General features: G+C 40.0%; 1 protein-coding gene across 3 annotated transcripts in view; it reads left to right on the top strand.

Moving 5' to 3' along the window:
* Positions 1 to 23,371, top strand: part of CCDC141 (coiled-coil domain containing 141) — a 242,337-nt gene that overhangs the window by 133,551 nt on the left and 85,415 nt on the right. For all 3 annotated transcript variants that reach the window (XM_066345145.1, XM_066345143.1, XM_066345142.1), the window contains exon 8: positions 10,967 to 11,139. In XM_066345145.1, the coding sequence (XP_066201242.1) occupies positions 10,967 to 11,139 (173 nt within the window). The remainder of the gene's footprint in view (positions 1 to 10,966; positions 11,140 to 23,371) is intronic.

Genomic DNA, 23,371 nt, shown 5'->3' with positions numbered 1-23,371 from the left:
CACAGCACCTGTAGTAGTAACTTATCTTGATCCCTCAAGATTTTCATCTTTCATGATTATTTATTATTTATTATATTTCTAGCATGTTCACAAAAAGAAAGATATGGTCAATATGCATTGATTACCCAAAAATGTATTTATCACTGTTTAGGAAATGTGGTGTGAATCAGAGATAAGTATGTATAATATGTTTCAAGAGCAGAACAGCATGAGTCTGTATTTATACGACAATGATGATTGAACCTAAAGCTATAAATTCTGGCTAACTAGTCAATATATATTTCATGTTTTTCATTCCCAGGCACATGATTCTATGAGGGAAAATCAAGCAGAGGAGAGAGGCCAAATCTACACGTTCTGGTTCTTGGGAGGTCAGACTAAATGCATAGATGAAGTGATAGTTGTGGCAGCAAGGGGAATATGCCATAAACAGTTTGAAATGTAACAATTGTCATGGCTTCTACTGCTTCTGCAGTCAACGCTGAAAAGTTAACATCTTTTTAAAAAATGTTATCCTTTCAAGATATTTACTGTGATGCAAAACAGTAATGCCTACAGCAACATTATTGTTATTATTACCGATGAAAACAAAATAATTAAGCATGGAGTTGGGTTAATTATTTTTCATTTATATATACACTATTCTAAAAAATAGATGAGGAAAACTATTAATTAAAATGGTCCAGTTGTTGTATGGATTGAAAGAAGAAACTCGTCCAAATGGAAGATTTATAACTTATTATCCAGAAGGAATTTGAGGTGACATAAATAAGTTCGAGAAATTAAGCTAACTGTCACTGGTCATCAAGGAAGGCATACTTACTTTCAGTCTCATAATTCTTAGACAGACTGTCTTAGATTTCTTATTTCCAGAACAACTTTCCTTTCTCTTAGCAAAATTAAAGCAACTTGCCTTCCCTCCTTCCCTTCTTTCATATTTGCATTCAACTAATAGGTTGTGTATCTGCTGTTGTCATGCACCCTATGGGTGCCTGAACTAAAGTAACAAAAGGAGCAATCTTTGACTTCAAGACATTCTCAGTCTAGTTTAGAAGAGAGGCAAGGAAGCAGAGGCCCAGTGCTCTGTGGGAAAAGCCGTGAAGAGTGAGCCTGCAGCCTCAGGGAACAAAGAGGTGAGAGCCATTACCTGGCCCAGGGAAAAACGTGTTAAGGAAGGGTTCTCTGCAGAAGGTGACCATTGAGTTAGATTTGGAAGGGACTGGGGGAAGGCTGAATGGTAAAAAGTCATGCCATGTTCAGGGAACCTCATTTAATTCATTTTGCCAAGAATATAGGGTGTAAGCCCAGAGTGATGGGAGACCAAAGTGGTAGAGGCAGGCAGGGGTCTGTCAGGAAGGGTCTTTTTTTGGGGTGACAGAGACAGAGAGAGACAGAGAGAGGGTCAGGTAGGGACAGACAGACAGGAAGGGAGGGAGATGAGAAGCATCAATTCTTCGTTGTGGTTCCTTAGTTCAGTGATTGATTTCTCATATGTGCCTTGACTGGGGGGCTACAGCAGACTGTGTGACCCTTTGCTCAAGCCAATGACCTTGGGCTCAAGCTGGTGGTCCTTGCTTAAACCAGATGAGCTCACATTGAAGCCAGCAACCTCGGGGTTTCAAACCTGGGTCCTTCACGTCCTAGTCCGATGCTCTATTCCAGGGGTCAGGAACCTATGGCTCACAAGCCAGATGTGGCTCTGTTGATGGCTGCATCTGGCTCGCAGACAAATCTTTAATAAAAAAAAATAACGTTAAAAATATAAAACATTCTCATGCATTACAATCCATTCATTTCCTACCGCTCATGTTCATGGTTGGGGGTGGCTGGAGCCAATCACAGCTGACCTCCGGTTATCCAACACCAAATTTTTATTGGATAATGCCTAATGTGCATGGGTCGTTGTATGGCCCTCACAGAATTACATTTTAAAATATGTGACGTTCATGGCTCTCTCAGCTAAAAAGTTTCCCGATCCCTGCTCTATTCTCTGTGCCACTGCCTGGTCAGGCAAGGAAGGGTCTTGAATAGCATACTAAGAAGTTTTTACCTTATGCTGAACATATCCTCATGTAGACAGAGATAGTAAAAATTTGAAAAGTCACAATGAGGCAAACCTCTTCATGGAGAATAAGGTGATGTCTTAATTTACTCTCCCTCCTATTCTCCTCTGAGAGAATGGTTTAGAAACAGTGTTGGGATTCAGCCGGTTTGCACCAGTTCAGCAGAGCCGATAACTAATTTTTTGTTGAGTTTGGCAAACTGGTTGTTAAAATGGCACTTGTAATCAGGGTTCTCTCTAAGGTGGGTGCCTGGGCAGCCACCCAATGTGGAAATCACAAATTTACATTCCTGACTTTTTTTTAATGTTCATCTGCACAACAGTGTATCCTAAGCACCCACCGTAATGTTTATTACATCCACAGGTGAAAAAAATTGCAGGTGAGGATGCCAATCAAGAAGCAATATGGAAATATCTTAAATAACAGTTTTATTGTTTTTTTAAGGTATTATTTAGTATCTTTTCACTAATATTTTAAATCTGGTTTTATGCGCCTCTTCTATTGTTCTTATTTAACTATTAAATACTTAAAATAATAAACTACCTTTCAGTATATTGCTTTTTTATACTTAAGTCATTAAGGCAGAGAACCAGTTGTTAAATTATTTTAATTACACCACTGTTTAGAAACCTTTGATTTTAGAGCTCAGGGTCATGTTTTTTAAACCACAGCAAATATTTGATCAAAATGGCCAAACTATTAGAATAAAGTTTCTAAAATATATATAATAGAAACAATTATCAAAGTCAAGGAATACTTTAACATCCTGCATTTCTCATGAGAGCCCACAACTCAGTCTGTATTTAATAATCTTATAATCAAGACACTCATTTTATTATTACTCTCGTGAGTCTCTTTCACAACCAAGCTACGTCACTTCTAAGTTTGGAGTGTATTCACTGGTTTCCCCTTCATGCACAATTTTCTCCCTTGTATTGTAGATATTTTATTTTATTTTATTTTATTATTATTTTTTTTTCTGAAGCTGGAAATGGGGAGAGACAGCCAGACAGACTCCCGCATGCGCCCGACCGGGATCCACCCGGCACGCCCACCAGGGGCGACGCTCTGCCCACCAGGGGGCAATGCTCTGCCCCTCTGGGACATTGCTCTGCCAAGACCAGAGCCACTCTAGCGCCTGGGGCAGAGGCCAAGGAGCCATCCCCAGCACCCGGGCCATCGTTGCTCCAATGGAGCCTTGGCTGCGGGAGGGGAAGAGAGAGACAGAGAGGAAGGAGGGGGTGGGGGTGGAGAAGCAAATGGGCGCTTCTCCTATGTGCCCTGGCCGGGAATCGAACCTGGGTTCCCCGCATGCCAGGCGGACGCTCTACCGCTTAGCCAACCGGCCAGGGCCTATTGTAGATATTTTAGATAGGTTTATTTTCCTCTGCTAAATTAAAATTCCTCAAGGCTAAGAAACATGCCCATTTCACTTTGTTTTCCCCAGAACACCTAGAACAGTGACTTACAGGTAGTAAATGCCCCGTATTTGAATGAATGAAGACAATGAAATATCAGAAAGTATGGAGTTTTAAGACAAAGTGCATTGGTCATAAGAGACTATATTGATCCGCGGTAGTTGAGATGAGGCCATTTTGAAAAAGGAGAGTTTAATTATTTTAATACGCAAGGAGTACAGATTTCACTCTCAGTCTCCGTACCTGTCTGAAAAGGAGAGTTGTGTTATGTAGAGACTGGTCATCATACAAATCACTTCTTCTGAGAAGTCTCCTTGCAGCCTTGATTGCTAATTTCTTCTTATTCCCTGAGTATTTTCTCTGTGCTCTTTATGAGGAGATTACATCTTAATCATCCTTGTATGCCACCTAGTGTTCAAAATTTTATTTGCAAAATGCACGACCAGGTGACAAATCAATTCACCTTTTGAGTTTGAATTTTCTCTTTTCTAAAATAGGTCTAACAATCCTTCTCTACTTCCAGGAATATAATTGTCATAAAAGTTCTTATAATTGGTGATAAAAGTACAGAATATTTTTGGGAGAGAGTTAGAGTATAAATAAATGGCATTGTGGAGTATTATGTGAAAACTTAGAAATGTTGGCTAGTACGACACTTTTCTGAAATAACAGTGTATTTTGGAGCCAGGATGCCTGGGTATGAATCTGGTTTCAGAAATTTATTAGCTGTGTGACCTTGGGCAGTTACTTAACTTCCCTGTGCATCTGGCTTTTTCATCCGTAAAATAGAAATAATAATTATATGTACTTCACAGAGTCATTGTGCTATCTAAATGAATTAATACAGAACTAGTGCAAAGAGCAGCTAAGTGCTAGCCATTATTTTGTCATTATATATGCATCTGATGCTGCACTAGCTACTCCAATATGACTTAAAAGCTTTTGTTCATTTTCATAGCCCCAGCACATAGCAGAGTATGTATGCCCCATAGATTTCAATAAATATTTGTTGAATAAGTTAAAGAAAAAGGCTTTGCACATTGTAAGGACGTTTTTCCATGTTAATATTCCCAAGTTCATCCTAAAACCACTTAAGTCAATTTGAATAAAAGAACTCAGAAATAATAAATAGTGACTGGCTGTCTAAAGTTCTACTTATGGATCTTGTCTATCCATTTCTATGGTGGGTTCATTTCAGAGAAAGTAAGAGGTGGTCAATACATAAACTTCCCACATGCCTTATTGACAAAATGTTCCAGGTACCTGCTCCTCTCAATGCCAGACCCCCTCTGCTAGTGTTTCTTCAGCTTTTCAGATTCTGAGGCCAAAAGCGGCTTCAGGTGCTCATGATTTTAGACTGCTCTCATTGACACCACTAATCCACCCTGTTACACTGATGATGCAGAAGGAGCCCTTGGGCCCAGCAGCAACAGCCTTGGAGAGGCAAGGAGAAAACCGGAGCACCTGTAGGGGGCAGGAAAAACGGGGAGCTGAAAACCATACCCCCTTCTGCCCTTGACCTCCATGGCATTTAAAAACCTGCGTAGATTTGGACAGAACCCAAGTTAAGAATTCTCTTGCTATATCGGGAGCAAGCAGAAGTTATCCCTGGTGGTCTTTAGGAAAACACCAAACCTTTTTGTCCTTATAAACAATGATCCCAGAAGAAATCTGAATCTCCACAGACAGAGCCCACTGCTCTAATAAAAAGCCCAGTCGAGTTTGTGTCCTTGGTGATTATAAAGACTCCAACCAAACGCATTTTCTGGCTTTTGGACTCATGGTGAGAAATTTTCAAGGTTCTGCAGTGTTTTGTTTTTCTGTTTGTTTGTGTATTTTATATTGAATCTCTTCAAATTAGCGAGAAGCAAACACTATTCCTTATTAAACATCTTTGTGAAATAGCATGGTGTAAGAATTATGCTGAATGGGTGTGGTTCTTGCTTAATTTATTAATCTCAGAGATGTTATAAAGAGAATGAAATGTGCATGTCCTGATACCATCTCTGTTTCATTTGGAGCAGCCTGCTTTGGATCTTATACTTACAAGGGGAAGAGAGAGATCTTTATTAGCATCTTACAGAGCAGAAACCAAGCAACTCCTTAGTCTTTTCCAAATCAGGGCCCAAAAAACCCTGGTTCATTTCTTCTTTATCTGTCTGAGAACTGAGTGGTACCATATAAAATAGTCAGTGGGAGCTAAACCCTAGGAGGAGAAAATATTATACTTGTGTTTATCTCCTTTCTTTTTTTCTAAACCAGTCATAAAACTTTTATTTGACCAGCACACAGAAGGGTGGAAGAAAGAGACGGATGTGAAGAGAAAAACTAAAGGTGAAATATTAATCACAAAGGAGTTTTATGTGAGGGACACAGGGTTCTTACCAGAAATAAGCTGTTCTGTGTCTTTTGTGTAACAAAGAGATCTCTGCAGGCTGGACCCAGTGTATCGGGTTCCTATGGAATGATAAGCAGAAAAGCATCAGTTCTATTTTGGGAGTAGATTGAGAGGCAATGGTACTTAGATCTTTTCTGGAATTGGCACATGGACTCCTCATCAAATTCTACATGTGGATAAGAGAAATGAGCTTTGCATATGACAATCACAGACAAGAACCTTCTTGAGAGAAGTTGCCTCTTAAAATTAGTAAATTTAACTACTTTTGTGTTTATAGATTATTCCTATTAGGGTTTGGTCAGGATTAAGGATAAGGAATAAATTCTCTTACAGTGTCCGTCCTATTTTACTGATAGGAGGAATTTTGCAAATATATTTGTTGAGCTAAAGAGGAAATGTAATCACTCACCCCCTCTTTGCTGCCATCGTTCCATTAAGTGTGAAACATAGAATATCATAAGTAAGTGCTTTCCTAATACTTTAATCTTTTGGATAAAAAAAACTTTTGGATAAAATTTGGCCATTTTGATTCTAAGGTATGAGATATCTTGACCCTTGATATATATATAGTACCTTCTCCTTCCAGTGAATTATAACTCTTCAAATTATTTCCAGGGTATTAGGAAGTACTACTTTTATGATAATTTCAAGAATGGCATGGAGTCACATCACACATGCATTTAACGTACACGAGGCTTTAGAATCTACCTCCTGTGGTGGTGAGATGAATGCCCAACCCAACAATGTGAGAGTAGCAGCTGTTCCATGGGGACAAAGAGGAAAGACCCACATGGGATGAGTGACAGTCAGTGGGTGATTTTTAAAAGATGTGAGTCATCACTGGAAATTTAGAGTAATAGCCAGCAAATATTTTCTAAGTACTTACTACATATACACCATCATGCCCTAGTTACTTTCACATGTTTTCTTCAGTTTTCAAAATAGCAACAAACATTGTATGCATTAAGTTTATAATGGCTTAAAATTAAAACAGAGTGGAGCCCTGGGCTGTTGGCTCAGTGGTAGAGTGTCAGCTAGCATGTGGATGTCCTGGGTTCGATTCCTGGTCAGAGCACACAGGAGAGGTGCCCATCTAATTCTCCACCTCTCTTCCTCTCGCTTCTCTCTCTCTCTCTCTTCCCTTCTTGCAGCTATGGTTCGATTGGAGTAGTTGGCCCTGGGCACCAAGGATGGCTAGCTTAGGTGCTAAGAAGAGCACAGTTGCTGAGCAATGGAGCAATCTCCCAGATGGGCAGAGCATAGCCCCCTAGTAGGCTAGCAGGGTGGATCCTGATCGGGGCACATACAGGAGTCTGTCTCTGCCTCCCCTCCTCTCACTGAATAAGAAAGAAAGAAAGAAAGAAAGAAAGAAAGAAAGAAAGAAAGAAAGAAAGAAAGAAAGAAAGAAAGAGAAAGAAAGGAGAAAGAAAAAGAAAGATAGAAAGAGAACTTAAACAGACAGGCAAGAAAAATAACTGAAATTATCCTTTCCCATTCCCACTTGGAGCTTGAAATTTATTTATTTATTTACTTACTTACTTACTTACTTACTTATTTTAATTTAAGTGAGATGAGGAGGGCTAAACAGACTCCTACATGTGCCCTCACCAGGATCTACTCAGTGACCCATCTGGGGCTGATGCTCTGCCCATTTGGGGATGTGTTCACAACTGAGCTATTTTTAGCTCCTGAGGTGGAGGCTCCATGTAGCCATCCTCAATGCCTGGGGCCAATGAACTCAAATCAATAGAGCCATGGCTGCAAGAGGAGAAGAGAGGAGAGAGAGAAGCGAGAGGGAGATAGGTGGAGAAGTGGATGGGCGCCTCTCCTGTGTGCCCTGACCCAGGACTTCCACATATGGGGTCGATGTCTACTACTGAGCCAACTGGCCAGGGCTGAGAATTATCTTAAAAGAAGAAAGAAGTGAATGCTCTCTCTGTCCTAAGTGTGAGTGTGTATTACTGTTAGCAGTAATTCACATATATTAAAGTTTAATTATGATGGAAGGGAGTTCATGATAATTTGGAATACACCAAGTTTTTGCTTTAGGCACTAACTTTAACATTAAACCTTGACTAACTATTAACTAGAAACTCAACATTATTCAACTAAGCAATACAAATTTTAAATATAAACAAAATTCCAGCCTGACCAGGCAAAGGCGCAGTAGATAGAGCATTGGCCTGGGACACAGATGATCCAGTTTCGAAACCCCAAGGTTGCTGGCTTGAGCACAGGCTCACCTGGCTTGAGCATGGGCTGACCAGCTTGAGTGTGAGGTCACTGGCTTGAGCAAGGGGTCACTGGCTTGGCTGGAACCCCCCTTCCCAGTCAAGGCACATATGAGAAAGCAATCAATGAACAACTAAGGTGCCGCAAGGAAGAATTGATGCTTCTCATCTCTCCCTTCCTGTCTGTCTGTCCCTCTCTGTCCCTCTCTCTGTCTCTCTTGCTAAAGACAAACAAGCAAACAAACAAACAACCTCCCCTCTCAAATTCCAGAAACAGTGGTTACTGCCAAGTGGCATTTTAATGTGTTATGTAATGGTTAAGATAGTAATTCAAATAATCTTTTCTAATATCAGCATCTTGGCTCTGTTGCCAACTGCAGGGGAGGAAAAGGATTAGCTAAGGAAGAGTTCTTCAGATTCAAAGTTTCTTTAATAAAAATATCTTTCATCCAGAGTCCAATATACTGTAAGAGAAATCACTCAACCTTTCTCTGTATCTTTTCTCACCTATAAGAAAGAAAGGTAGACACTTGTTTATAAGAAGCAAGTTTTAAATTCCCACTTTTTCACCTAAGATTAACAGGCTTCTTGGAAATACCCCTTCTTGCTTAGCCTCCCATAGTAAATCTCTGCCACACGGTGCCATAGCCTTTGGTTTAAGAGCAGGGCCTCAGGGCCAGACAAATTGAGTGCCAATAGCAATCTGCCACTTTGCAGAAGTCTCACTTTGTGCAATTTATTTCACCTCTCTGGACTGCGTTTCCCCAGTTGTATAATGGAGGTGACATCCCGCTCCCTCCCAGGGCTGGTATGTACAATGTTGTTGAAACTCAGCTGACACTCAAAAATATTTGTTGAGTGATGAAAAGTAATTATGAAATAAAATAGAAGCAGCACATAGTTTGCATTAAACCATAGTTATTACTATCATTACATCCTATTAGCTACTAAATAAATGGCAATGATTTTGTTTTAAATCTTCTAAGTAAACAGGAAGAGCAGATTCAGGAGACATGAGGACACTGCTGGGAGAATAGAACATCAACTTACATGTACTATGGCAATATTTGAGAGATTTCATTTATAAATTCAATTTTTTTTCAGTTTCAATCTGCTATTAAAACCCTCTCCCTGCCGTGGCAGCCAGGGTAGGAACATGGATGTTTTGACACAGTTCCACAGCTATGTCTTCCATATTTGGCTTAAACTGTGTCCCCTTTACATCAACAAAGCCTTGCTCTTCTGGTGTGCCTTGGGTATCAGTGGTGCTAGACTCCCAAGACCGTTTGTTCTCATTGATCACGAGTCTTCCCTGGGGTCTCCCTGCTGCACCTGTCAGGCCCCTACCCAGCTCACTGGCTTCCAGCTCTGCGACTGGGGAAGGGTGGACTAGAAGGGGCCGGCTGACATGGCACTGTCCAGTGTGCTGGGGTAGGACTGCTCTCCAGATTTGCAAGGAGCATCCTGTATGGTGGCTTCTTCTAGCAGCTCCAAAGGGCAACATAGCAACAGTCCTCTTACTCTTTAGTTCTTCTTCAATTTACCTAATTCATCTCCTGTTCTCCAGGCTCAAGTCCCTCTGGATATCAGAAGACCTATGAAGACCAGTGCAATGCACTCTGCTCTCTTTCTCTTTTCTCCTTCTATTACAACAGCCCTCTTTTACGGCCTTTTTACCATATACTCCTCCATCTTAGTGCCAACTAAAACCTTAATGACCCAAAAGTTACTGTGTTAATTCTTTTTTTTTTTTTTTTTGTATTTTTCTGAAGTTGGAAATGGGGAGGCAGTCAGACAGACTCCTGCATGCGCCCGACCAGGATCCACCTGGCATACCCACCAGGGGGCGATGCTCTGCCCATCTGGGGCGTTGCTTTGTTGCGACCACAGCCATTCTAGCACCTGAGGCAGAGGCCATGGAGCCATCCTCAGCACCCAGGCCAACTTTGCTCCAATGGAGCCTTGGCTGCGGGAGGGGAAGAGAGAGACAGAGAGGAAGGAGAGGGGGAGGGGTGGAGAAGCAGATGGGCACTTCTCCTGTGTGCCTTGGCCGGGAATTGAACCCGGGACTCCCGCATGCCAGGCCAATACTCTACCACTGAGCCAACCGGCCAGGGCCACTCTGTGTTAATTCTATAAACTTAATTACCCTGTGCTTTGTTGTTGATCACCAATAAAGGAAGAAAATACAAGTTCAGAATTCTTTGCTCACTATCTTCGTTTGGAAAAGTATGTTTTTTCCTGCATAGTTTATTTGTATGTTGAAAGCTAGATGTTACCGTGGTCTTCATCTGTGCACTGCCTCAGGTCTGAATTCTTATCTTCTCCATAGAGATGGGTGGAGGGAGTAGGCAGAGGTCTTCTACTTGGAAAGGCAAATACAAAAGCACATTAATCATGTCTTGACTATTTCCCTACAGTGGTTCAGGTTGAAAGTGCAATTTATTGGGGAATTTCCTTTTAAGAATATTACAGAGACATTCAGGTTATGAAAGTTGGTGTGATATTTGAAAACTATCCCATCCATTATTTGTATGAAGTTCAGAATGTGCAAAAAATAAGCCTGTCTCTCCAAATTCTATACAGGTATAACTGTATTGTATAGCTATGTTCTCAATGCAAACTATTTTGGTAATTTTAAGGTGTTGACTCTTATCTTTGCTGAACTAAACTGTGATCAGTTTCTCTAAATGGAGCCTTAAAACTTCCCAGCTCTTTTCCAAGACCAGACTTGTTTTTGGTTTTGATTAACCTAATAAATTAAATAGGGTGGGTTAATCTCTAGTATTTCATGTACACATCAATGTGGATTTTAAACTAGGAAAGCAGAAAATGAAAGTGTGTTTTCTTTGGCAGGCATTTGATGTACTTGGAAGAGTTGAAGCTTACCTTAAGCTCCTTAAATCAGAGGGTTTCAGTCTGCCTGTCTTGGCAGTGAGGCATGAGGAGTTACACAGAGAAATTATGGACTGCACAGCTGATGCATTGCAAAAAGGACAAGCCTTAATCAGACAGCTAGACTCCTGCAGGTGAGTAGAGTCTATTTCTTCCTCAATGTAACCAGTTCTTTTCACAGTTTCCACAGCTTGTTAAAATAAGCTGCATGATTTTTTTTTCTGCTTCTGACACTTTACTACATTATGACATGGCTTAAATAGATCTACTGAATTTTGGCCAACAGTGATTCTGAACACAGCATTGCTCTGCTGGAAGTGAGGCCATATTCTGAGCCTGAGGACCTGAAGATGCTTAAGCTTTCTTCCTATGAGTTTCTGAAGAGGGGAGAGGGGAAGGACAGAAGGAGAAACGGAGCTTCGGTTCTCAGTGCTTTTCATATTCTCCATGGGGTTTCTTCTCTATGTATTCATGAGCCTAGAATCTACCTTGTTTATTTTTTTACTTCTCTAGAAAAAAATACAGTACCAGAATTCTCTTTCATCAGTGATTTTTGTGGCTCAGCAAACAAAAACCCCAAATAAAAGTTGACCTTGTTAATAATAATGGCTCACTTTTATTGAGAGCCCACCACGTACCAGGCACTGTGCTTTAGGAATATTATCTCATTAAACCTCACAGCAACTCTACAAGGCACATACTATTAATGTTTCACTCTTACAAGTAACTGAGACACAGAGAGGTTAAGTAACTGCTAAAAGGTCACACAGCCGGATAGTGGCAGATCCAGAATTTCAATCCAAATTGATGGGCAGTATACCCCATGCTCTTTACCAGTATGCTAGAGCTGGTCGTTTTTATGAGCACATTTGGTGAGTGTGTCAAAGTGAGTCTAGATTTGAGTGGGAATCGAGAGAGAGAAGGAACTTGAGAAAGAGAGGAAATGAAAAGAGAAGTATGAGAAAGATCAGGGATTGGAAGACAAAAGAGAGATGGTAGAGCAGATGATGGTATAGATATTGATGAGGAAGAAATGAAAGCAGGGCTTACATATTGACAGAGAGGCAAAAAGATTTGTGCCAATGACTTAAATCCAGTTTTTTGTTGTTGTTGTTGTTGTTTTTTATCTTCCAATCCATAATCTCCTTGAAACTCAAAAACACTCCATTTGAGGAACAATGAAATAGGTGGAATGTGGTAAAATTATTCTATTTTTCTTTTTGGTCTGCTCTATGTTAGAAGTGTTTAAAATGTTGCTTTGATAAGTTTCAATTAAGGGAATTTTCTTTCCAGAAGACAGTGTAAATCACAACAGAGATCTTTAACGGAGGTTGGTGATGGTTGCTATGGGATCATACAAAGCCAAGAACAGAAATGGTCCAAGGTCTTCCAGCAGTAGCCAAAAAGCTGAGGTTGTGAGAAAGGCAAATGATTCTCCCTTTTGAAAAGCTAACGATACCAACTATAGCTATCACAATAGTTTTACTACAGTCAAGTTTCTATATGTTAGCTCCACATCACATACATCAAGTCAAGTGTACACTTGGATCCAGGAGACCCAGTGTGCACGTGTCGTGCCCCAAGATGTGACATAAGAGCTCCTTCCTTCCCCTCCCCTGCTAAAGGTGAAGTCTTCCAGAATGTAGAAATACAACGATACCCTACGGGGTGGCACAGACACTTGTGCCTGCACTCAGGGTACATGCTGGACATTGATCTGAATCCTAAGTCTTGTGATAGCTGGATTAAGTGGTGAGATCTCCAGTTGTGATTGGGGAATGGACCCAGGTCAGGTGTGGAAGTGGGTCTCCACGCACAGACAGCTGTTACTTCTCTGTTCAGGCTACTTTTTGCTAGCAGTGCCTTCCCTGGCGCTGGGCAGTTTCCTGTCACACGTGGGTGGCAGGAGGTAGCCACAGCCTCGTCCCCAGACTTCTGGAGACCTGTCTTTAGCACAATGCCCCAAATATTCTAGGTGCCTTGCCCTTCCAGAAGTCTGATCTCTGTCCCTTCAAGTCAGTAATATGTCTGGGTTCTACCTCCCAGAGCTCTGACCTGGAAATTATCTTTGAGGCAATAAACTGATGTATCTGGAAGCTCCTCTCTTGTTGCTCACTGTCTGAGAACCATTGTTTCACGTTTTGTTTATTTTCTAGTCATTTAAGGCATGAAGGTAAATCCAGTCTCTGCTTCTTGCCCAGAAATCAAAGTTCTCTCTTCAGTTTGGTGCTTAACTCCTGTAGCTGGAAAGCTGGTCATAATTTATTACTGCTAAACTTTATCCTGTTTTTCCTAATCAGTAATACTTTATTTTCAATATTTAAACATAAGAGAAGTGCTCTTATATTATATTGCATTCTATTTTCAGGGTTTAGTGGCTGTTTTGATCATGTTTATCTACTTAGCCAGTCTCATTTCCCCCTCTATTTTTGCTCTTTCTAGTCTTAATTTATATATACATACATGGTTTTTTAGAGAGGCATCTGTAGTTCTAGTCTTCAGGCTACAGATTGAGCCAAAAAAAAAAAAGAAAGAAAGAAAGAAAGAAAGAAAGAAAGAAAGAAAGAAAGAAAGAAAGAAAGAAAGAAAGAACAGTTGTTAGGGACCATTTCAAGACATTTTAATTAGTGGTTAGGTAACTGCATTTAAAAAATAATTCATAGTATGGTTTCTGTCAATGTCCTAGATATATGAGCTTCTATAGTAGTTCCAAGAGACTTTGTATTAGAGACTTCCCTATTTGTATATTGGATTAAAGGTTTGGATTTCTACACTATAAAGTGGGGCAGACTGGGAGCTTGCTCTCTCTCGGTTCCTGGGATTAGCATTAGAGAGGAGAGCAGGGAAAAGCCACGTGAAGGAGGCCAGGAGAAGCAGTCAAGATGATGGAGTGCTGAGAAAGAAGCCAGTTTGTGCAGAGTTTGTGCAGAGAGAAGGAAGGAAATGGGGAACAGAGGTGAGTAAGTCTGGTGAGCTAGAAACCTTTGATTCTAGGAAACTCGGATAAGTCAGTAGCTTTGTGAGCACTGAATGAGTGGGTTTTGGAGCCCAGTGTGTGTTTTTACTTGCCCGCCAGGTGCAAGCTAGGATTAAAGATGATGGCCCACCAGTTTCCATTGTTTCATAACCATCTGTCTGAATCTAATGCGAACCTGCATGGGCCAGGAGGCTGTGTTGGTGGCCATGGATACTGGCTTTACACCCTTAGATCTGATTCTTTTTCTGTTAATTAAAAACATAGGACTTCAGAAGTTCACATTTATTTGAGGTTAAGCTTCTCAGTAAATCTGAGACCTTTGTCATGATTGTTCTGTAATTACTACCTTATTAGAAACAGGTCCATACTGTTTTCCTATAATGGAATCAAACACCTTTGAAGTTGGAGCAGCCTCACAACATAAATAATGCTTACTTAAATATTTCTTTGCCTTTTCTATTTTCTCCCTATAATCTGGCGATAATTCTGAGTCTAAATCATTTTTTATTTGACAGAGTGTATCTGCCACAACCTAAATACATTTTAATTTGAAAGGTATTGTCGTGCATTCATTTGCACTTAGCTATCATGTAAGTTACCTATAATAGTAAGTGATGGCGGTCAAACTTAGATTTCCCATGAAGCTGAAAGCTGCTGGCCTCTGGCCTTCTCAGCTCTTCCTAGGCCTAGCGTGGCATCACCTTTTAACACTGAATCTAAGGCTAGGACCGTAGGTGGCCTGTTACCAAGCAGGAGTCTGCATGTATAATACTAAGCCACAGAAAGCTGTAGTGACTGGAACTACAGGGCCCTTGTTTGAAGGTGATGTTTTCCATAATTAGACAAAAGTGAGGGACATTTTGGCTGGTCAGTGGTAGCTGCCACTTCAGAATGCCAAGACATGCAAACACCCAGCCAAACCAGGCCGTGTTGTAAAGTATGCACTTGCATTTTTCTGTTTACTAAAATTAACTTGAGATTTACAAGTAAATTTGCTTCTATATTGACTCAATTTCTATCCCTACAGAAAAGACTATACTATTTTTCATCCTCATTTGTTGGGGTGGATTTAAGCCGTCAATGTAAGAGATGTTCAAACCTGTGGAGAATTTTAGAACAATTTATTTGAGCCAAACTGATGACATATGCCAGAGAATAAGATCTCAAATGTTCCTGCAAATAAAAGTTTGTAGTTTATTTTATGCATTGGGAATTAAGGAGGGAACATAAGATTACATGAATGTCAGAGAAAGCAAGGCAGGCATTGGATAACAGATTAATTAAGAGTATGTGCTCTCTTGAGCAGGTTATGTCTGAAAACAGGAGCCTGAAAGGCTGGTTCACATTTTTAGAAAGGGTCTGAAAAGAGGCATCTCAAAGATGTATTAACCTAGTAGCACAGAAACAATGGACAGGTTTTGCTTAAGACAAAGATAAACCTTTAGCTAAAGAGCTTTGTGCCTGGGGCATGACTACCTTCCACCGTGGCCGCCGAGTTAGGAATTTCTCATCAGACCCCCTTGTGAGGTTACTTTCCATTAAATTCCTTTTTGTCTCCAAAGCATATAAAACCTCATCCTGACGGGATATTTGGCTTTGGTAGAACTTTAAGTAAGTATTGTTTTGATCTAACACTTATTCCTTTCTTAATGTTAATTCTTCAGACATTCATATTCTACAGAGAGATAAAACTAGGAGTTAATTAGCACTTTGCATTCTCTTCCCACGATTTTCTTTTATGGTGGTTACCACTACTTCCCTTAGCTGATATTGTGGATGATTATGAATTTAGACACAACATGGCTATTTGTTTATTCCAAAAGTATTATTGAGCATCTTTTGTAAATCAGGTGCTCCCAAGCATAATGGTAAGAGAGGCAAAGTGTCTCTCTTTGTGCTGCTCATATTCTAGTAGGAGGAAGCAGTTGACTAACAAATAAATTGATAAATAGGCTGCTCTTACATAGCAATGAGTATTATGAAAACATATAAAACTGAAATGGGATGGAGAGTGACTGTGGGGAGAGGACCATTTTAGACCTTGTAGTCGGGGAAGGATTCCGGGAGGTGAGCACGCCAGGCAGGGCAGCCACAGAGGTGAACCGGAAAGGAAAGGGTGGCTGGAGGCGGGGTGGCAAGGGCAGTAGGACATAGCCAGGGTCGAAGAGTTCGGTGGAAGTCAGACTGGCCAAATGGTCATTAGCAAGAATGGCAAACACTTATGTAGTTTCTAACATCATGAATTTAACCCTCAAAACCACCCTGTAATAGAAGTACTACCGTTATTATTGTCCCTTTTTTTGCTGATGAGGACACTGGGGCACAGAGAGGGTCGGTAACTTGTACTGCCTCTTGTCACAGGGTAGTACGAGGTGGAGACCTTGAGTGCAGGTGTGAACCGCTATGTCAGGAATCTCTGGTTCTGTTTACTCCTTTCATTCAACTTTAATCCATAACAAGGAGCCTGACCACTTAGTGAACATGGATCCTTCTTATTTTTATCTTTTTAATTCTAGTGTGCTTTTAATGTACTCCATCCATCTTCTAGTTTCTAGTCAAGTTTCACCTTCCCTAAAAGTTATTCTTTCAATTTGTTTAAAATTGTATTGAATGTACATATAAGCCTCTAACATGACATGCCAGCACCAGGTTCTAAGGGCTGTCAAATCTATATATCTATATCTATATCTATATCTGTATCTGTATTTATATCTATATCTAACCTATCTATATCTATATCATCTATATCTATATCTAACCTATCTATATCTATATCATCTATATCTATATCTATATCTAACCTATCTATATCTATATCTAATCTATCTATCTGTATATACATATATATCTATATATCTATATCTATATCTCTCTATATATATATATACACATATATGTGTGTGTGTGTGTGTGTGTGTGTGTGTGTGTATGGCGTTCAATCTCTAGAACCTTAGTAACAGCCAGTCAGGGGATAATTCACCAAGGCACTGTCTCTGGGCATGAGGAAGTCATGGGGACATTGAGTGTTGGGGCCACCTGCTTGAGAGAAGAGGGAGACATTCCCAAGCTCCTGATCGGGATAAGACAAAGGAAGGAGTGAGACTTGAGAGGGCCACTGTTGAATTTCATAATCTGATATGGCTGAAGGGTCTACGTCCTCTAGCCAAGATGAACACAGTCAGGATGTACCACACAATACTTTTGGATTTCTTTGTATTGGTCAGCTCTGCCTCACGGTTTCACTCTTCACTTTTCATTCTGTGGTGTTCTGACTCACTCCTTAGTTTGACTTGTGACAGTCTCATTTCTTTATCAGACTATGACATCCCTCTGTAGGGCTGAAACTGTGCGCGAAACCTCTTTTATGTTCTTCATCTTAATATTTACATATTAGAGGACTTGGTTTGAAATGTCAAGGGACTCAATATGACATCAAAGGAAAGCCTCTGTCATAGTAAAAAGATTTTTAAAGATCTTAAGTGGAAAACAAACAAAAGCAATCCCCATCCTTTTCCAAGACAAAACAAAGAAAGAAAAACAGAAATTTCCTTTGCCTAATAGAATCATTTATGAGTGTTTTTTATGGAAATTCTGCACAGCAGTTAAGGACTTAAAATAGCTGTTTTATAAAAATTTTAAAAAAGATTTGATCATGTATTTAGATGGTAAATGTCAGATACTGAAATTTAGGAAATTACAAAGTTGAGTTCCTATGACAGTGTTAACTCAGCCACTTTCCAAATATTTTCCCAGCTATATTAAGCTGTTCTTTTCTTTTCAGAGGCTGAGTAAATGTCATAACTGCAATCTGGGCCCGTTAACATTGTCAAGGCTTTCATCGTTTTTGCGACGCTTAGCATGAAAGGCACCCAACATTCACGCCTTTCATTAAATCTAGGAGTGACTGGATTGGGTTTTTGTAAAATCCCTAGGAGCCCCTCATTATGATATGAATTCATTTGTTCATGACGGTGATGATGTGATGTGAAGTAGCAAGGATCCCAGAACAGGAAGATCTGGGACGGCAGGTCTACAGAGGAAGGCCGGCGACGGGGGCAGAATGGAAATCTCCGCCTGGGGGGCTCGGGAGGAGTGGTCTCAGACTGGAGGTTGCAGGAGGCAAGAACAAGGAAAGGAGACAGAGATGAGTGGACATATGTATGAATAAATGCTCATCACAGTTCTGTTTCTACTAGCGCAAATCTGAAAACCACCTCAAGAGTCCAGAAAATCAGGAAATGTTTTAATATTTTAAGTGCAAGCACATCACGAAGTATTTTAAGCCCCTATGAAGGCAGAGGTGTTTGAGGAGTAGTCAAGACAGAATCAAAGGCAGATCCATGCTGTGTGTACAGCATCGCACTCACTTGGGTGGGTACGGGCCAGCCCGGACTGCAAGAAGAAAAACTTTTTGGAAGGAAGCACGTTAACATCTATTTTTATATTTTCCAGATTATTTCAGATAAGAACATTTGCGTATTTGGTTCTCGCTGTGTCCTTTTTATCTGAGGATTTATGTCATCAAGCATGGAAAATTTTTAGCGCTTATCTCTTTAAATATTGACTTTCTGCAGTGTTCTGTTCTCTGCTCCTCTACCAGCTAATAGAACATTGGAGCCTCTCTGTCCGCCATTCAGGTCTCTGAACTCTTCTGTATTTATCACTCCAGTAGCACTTCACGTTGCAGTCTCAGTGAATCCCTTCTCTTTTGTTAATTTCCCCTTTGTTTCTATTCATTGATTGTTTTTATTTTTTTAGTTTCATAGCTATATTTTTTCATCTTTAGGATTTCTAAATCATTTGTATCCTATCCAATTTTGTTTTTATTTCTGAGTGTTATGGTTTCAGAGTTTCTTGTTCTTTTATTGTGGGTGTTGGGTTTTCCTTTACTTCTCTGATGATCCCATTTATGGTAAAGTCATTTTCAGGTTGTTCTACTTATTTTTATTTCAGATAAAGTACATTTAGCTCTTGACTGTTTAGTGTCTTAAACTTAGGGTGTATTTTCCTTGTGTGTTCTGAATTTTAGATTGTACTCTCATCTGGAATGGGAAGTGTTTGTTTTTTGGCTTGATTTTCCTTGTTTTGTTTTTTCTTCTTTGTCCTTTAACCTTTAACAGCTTTACAATGACTTCGACCTGAACTCACAAGGTCTCCAGTGTAGAATCAGTCTTCTGTTGTTTGATCAGGATCACAGTAGCTCTTAATGAGATACAGCAGCTCTCGGAGACGCATTGACAAAATCAAGTGGGGATTGAGGGCTGGTCCCTGACCTCCTGGCTGTATCTGATTTCCTTGCTCCAATAGCACTTGGCTGCAGCATTTTCACCCGCCTTTTACGAGGAGAGAGAACCTCAGGCTGTTACTTATTTCAGGTACACTCCTAGCCATGTTTCCTTAGGGAGGTCTCTGTGGCTACACAGCACTGGGACCTGTGGCCATCTCTGCACATATCTGCACCAGAACCCAGGGGCTCTGTCACTTTAGCCCCACTTTCTACCCTCTGCTTCTTCATTGTTATGTGTATATTAAAGGTGTGTGTGTGTGTGTGTGTGTGTGTGTGTGTGTGTGTGTGATTTTTGCTTGGTAGGGAAGAATTCTCACTGTGTATAACAAATGAGACAAAAAAGTTTTAAAACATACATTTCACTTCTACAGTGCAAATGGCACTCTTTCAAAATAGCTATGAAAACTAGAGAACAACTGTTGTTTTCTCCAAAATGAAGAAGATTACAAACATGAAGTGACACCGTTCGGGTTCCTGTCAAAAGAAGCAGCAAGCTAATGATAAGGAAGATATATATGTTTCCATTTTCAAAGTATAATTTGTCCATGGACAAAAAGAAAAATATGGTCAGCTGATTCCTTCTGATGAGATAGAATAAGCTGTCAAGTGCTTACCATCTGGTTCAGCTCCTAATCCAGATGGGCTGCCAATAGTAATTTATGAAAGGTTTGAAAGCAACTTGGTGTTCTCCGGAAAGAATCATTAGAACACATTAACATTGGGATTTGCTCCCTTCCCCAGCCCCCGTTTATGACAGACGCAAAGACAGGGAAACTGCTTTCATACAACAAATTGAACAGTCTATTTTTGCCAGAAGTCAATATGTCTCTGTAATTTTGGGGGGATCAATTGTTTTTCTTCCCCCTTTTCTCTACTGGCTCAATGAACAAGGAAGAAAATGCTCCCACAATGGAGTTTCTAATAAGTGTCTGAAGAAACCTTCCCAGTCTGTTATTTCTGAGTATCTGTGATGCTTGGAAAAGTCAGCATCAGAAATAACCTGATGAACCAACCTCATACTCACACTACAGATAGGTACCATTTAATACATTCTTATAGAGAAAGCTAAAATATCACTCAGTATTTCCACTGAAATTATAGAGCCACAGAGCCTTAGACTTCTTTCAACAAGTTTCTGTCCTTTGTTCTTAGTTCTTATCTCATCATTTATTTAATATAATTGTGAAATAATAAGACTCATTTCTGGGTGACTGATGGAAACCTAGTGATTTATTTTCAGTTCCTGGAAGAGTCGCTGGCAGAGTGAGGTCATATTTATCCTTTGATCATAGCATCTGCTTTACAGGCTCCGAGAAAATTGCCCATATTTCTTCTACACGTGTTTTAAAATGTTTGGAATGTTCAAAAGAAAAATGTGGAATCAGTATACAAAGTTCCAAACTAAAAATGATGGAAGCAAGGCAGGCTGTCACCTGCAGATTAAGTTTTCACGAAGAAGGAATAGAGAGAGAGTGGCACTGGGGTTAGGAGTGTGACAGACAGATTATTCAGATTCCCACCTGGGAATCAGGGAGAGGAAGAGATGAATGCCAGAACAGACAGAGAGGGTCTAAATGAGGATGCAGAGAAAGGGAAATAGGAGTTGACGAGGGTAAGCCAGACAATGGAGAATTTCTCATAATGAGGAAGGGGTCTAAGCCACAAGTAAGAGTAGAACACCTAGTGGACAGGCAATAATGCATAGGGAAGCAAGGAAATTCTGTCTGTCCATCTACGGCTTTAAGAAAAGGAGGGAAGTACCCACTCACCTAAATACAAATGATAAACCATCAACGTAAAATTGGGGCAGTCTTTGGATAGCCTAAAACTTCTATAAGTGGTCAAAGTCATTATTGTTTGGAAACTTACTAGTGACGTTTTTATATAGTAACTATCTGTGCAAGTATTCTTGTTCCTTAACATCTGTCTTCTCTTCCCTAAGTGTTGGTCAAAGTCTATTTTATTTCATTTGAAAACATTTATTAATCTGCTACTTACAAGGCCAGGTGCTAGAGCTACAGAAATATCTGAATAAAAAGAATGCTGTCTTTTCCCTTAAAACATTTACAATGCATTTGATATACACGATAAGGCACAAATCACCACATAATGAGACCAAATCTCCTGGGTCATTGAAAATCTAAAATGAATGGTACTTCCAAAGACATAGACAGAAAGATCCTACTTGGTCCGTGGTGTTTCATCTACAATGAAAGTGTGAGTTGCTAAAGAGCCTTCGTTACTTTTATGGAAGGAATGCTCACATTTTTTCTTGTTTTCTTTCTTTGTGCTGGTGCCGTGGCCCTCTAGTGGCCACTTAAAAAACTACAGACAGATGTCAGCCAATTTCAAAAGAGCGTGTCAGCCAGGCTAATCGTTTCCATCAACACACAACTGTGGGAAAAGTGAAATTTTAAAGGAACAATACCCTCATACCTCTCTCATGTGGTACAGACCCAGAAATGGTACTAGGAGGTGGTAAAGAGTGTGAGGTCTGAGATCAGATAAATGGGTTCAAATCCCAGCTCGACCACTTCATTGTGACCTGGGCGAGTTACTGAGCTATTATTCTGTTCCTCAGTTTGCTCATCTGCCAAATGGAGAGAACAGCATACTGAGATCATAAGGCAGTTATGAGAATTAAATTAAATGATGACCTGTCACAATAAGTCCTCAATAATTGTGTTTAGAAATGTTTACCCATTTATTTCACAAACTGTGTTCTCTGGATCAGCTTTTCATAGTACTTACTCGCTTTTTTAAAAGAATTTGTCTTTCTCATTTCAGATTTGCATATCCTATAGAAAACTCAGAAACTATAAGATATAGGACAATTGGCTTTTAAGTGCTTTTTAGCTTATAATGTCTCAAGGTCTAAAACCTAGTTAAACTATGATTAACATTGTGGACTTAAGCATCATAAGATATAAAGCTGTAAACCTGAAACCTATGTACTTTTATTGATCAATTAAATTTTTTTGTGTGTGTGTGACAGGGACAGAGACGGTGAGAGGGACAGATAGAGACAGACAGACAGGACGGGAGAGAGAGAGATGAGAAGCATCAGTTCTTTGTTGGGACACCTTAGTTGTTCAATGATTGTTTTCTCATATGTGCCTTGACCGGGGGCTACAGCAGACTGAGTGACCTCTTGCTCAAGCCAGTGACCTTGAGCTCAAGCTGGTAAGCTTTGCTCAAACCAGATGAGTCTGCGCTCAAGCTGGCGACCTCGGGGTTTCAAACCTGGGTCCTGTGTGTCCCAGTCCGATGCTCTATTTACTGCACCACTGCCTGGTCAGGCACCCCATTAAATTAAATTTCTAAATAAAAAAAAAAGCATCATAAGAATTATATCTAAAACTCTCCTGAGTGCTTTTATTATACTCTTCACTGTCTTTGTGGTGTTAAAATACAAATCTAATTGTTTTAAGTGTAATGCTTGTGGAACATTATGTGTCTGCAATAAGGTTCTCCCCAATAAAGCTTCTCTGGGACTCAGGTGATATGAACAGCACACACTTGAACCCCAAGCTCGTTTGACTAGATTCTCAGCTGCCTGATAAACTCACACATCTTCAGCAGCCTCACCGTCATTCCTGTGAAGTTACTTTACCTCTCAGTCCTTTGGGATCTTGCCCTCATTTCACTGCCAATTAAATTTATTTTTACATAGTCATAAATTAATTATTTGAGGTAAAACTACTGAAATCTGTTCCTTGTTCCAAGATTTTTTTAAAATCTCTGGGTGATTAAATTTAAGAGTTATCATGTTAATCTTTATTAGGATTTGAAGGAAATGACTGATGGGAAATTGAAGACTTCAACTTCTTACTTACTAGGAAAGGCTCTATCTTAGGAATCGGCTGAAAAGTTAAAGAGAGCAATGTTCTTTCCTTGCCCTGCATTGCTAGTAGGCCTGAGTTGGAAATGATTAGGAAACTTACCGATCTATTTTTAGACTGAAGCAAATTGGGCTCAATTCTAAATTCATTTGTTGTGTTAAAGCCATTTATATTTTATGAGCTCTCCTGTCACTTTCTGATTTCTTATGAGGCCAGTACAGGTGAAAAATGACAATGCAAGTCTTGGTTCCTTTTTTATG

Source organism: Saccopteryx leptura, chromosome 7 (genome assembly GCF_036850995.1).
Source record: "Saccopteryx leptura isolate mSacLep1 chromosome 7, mSacLep1_pri_phased_curated, whole genome shotgun sequence".
Lineage (NCBI taxonomy): Eukaryota > Metazoa > Chordata > Mammalia > Chiroptera > Emballonuridae > Saccopteryx > Saccopteryx leptura.
The sequence above is the reverse complement of the archived record's forward strand: the minus strand, read 5'-3'. Positions and strand labels throughout refer to the sequence as shown.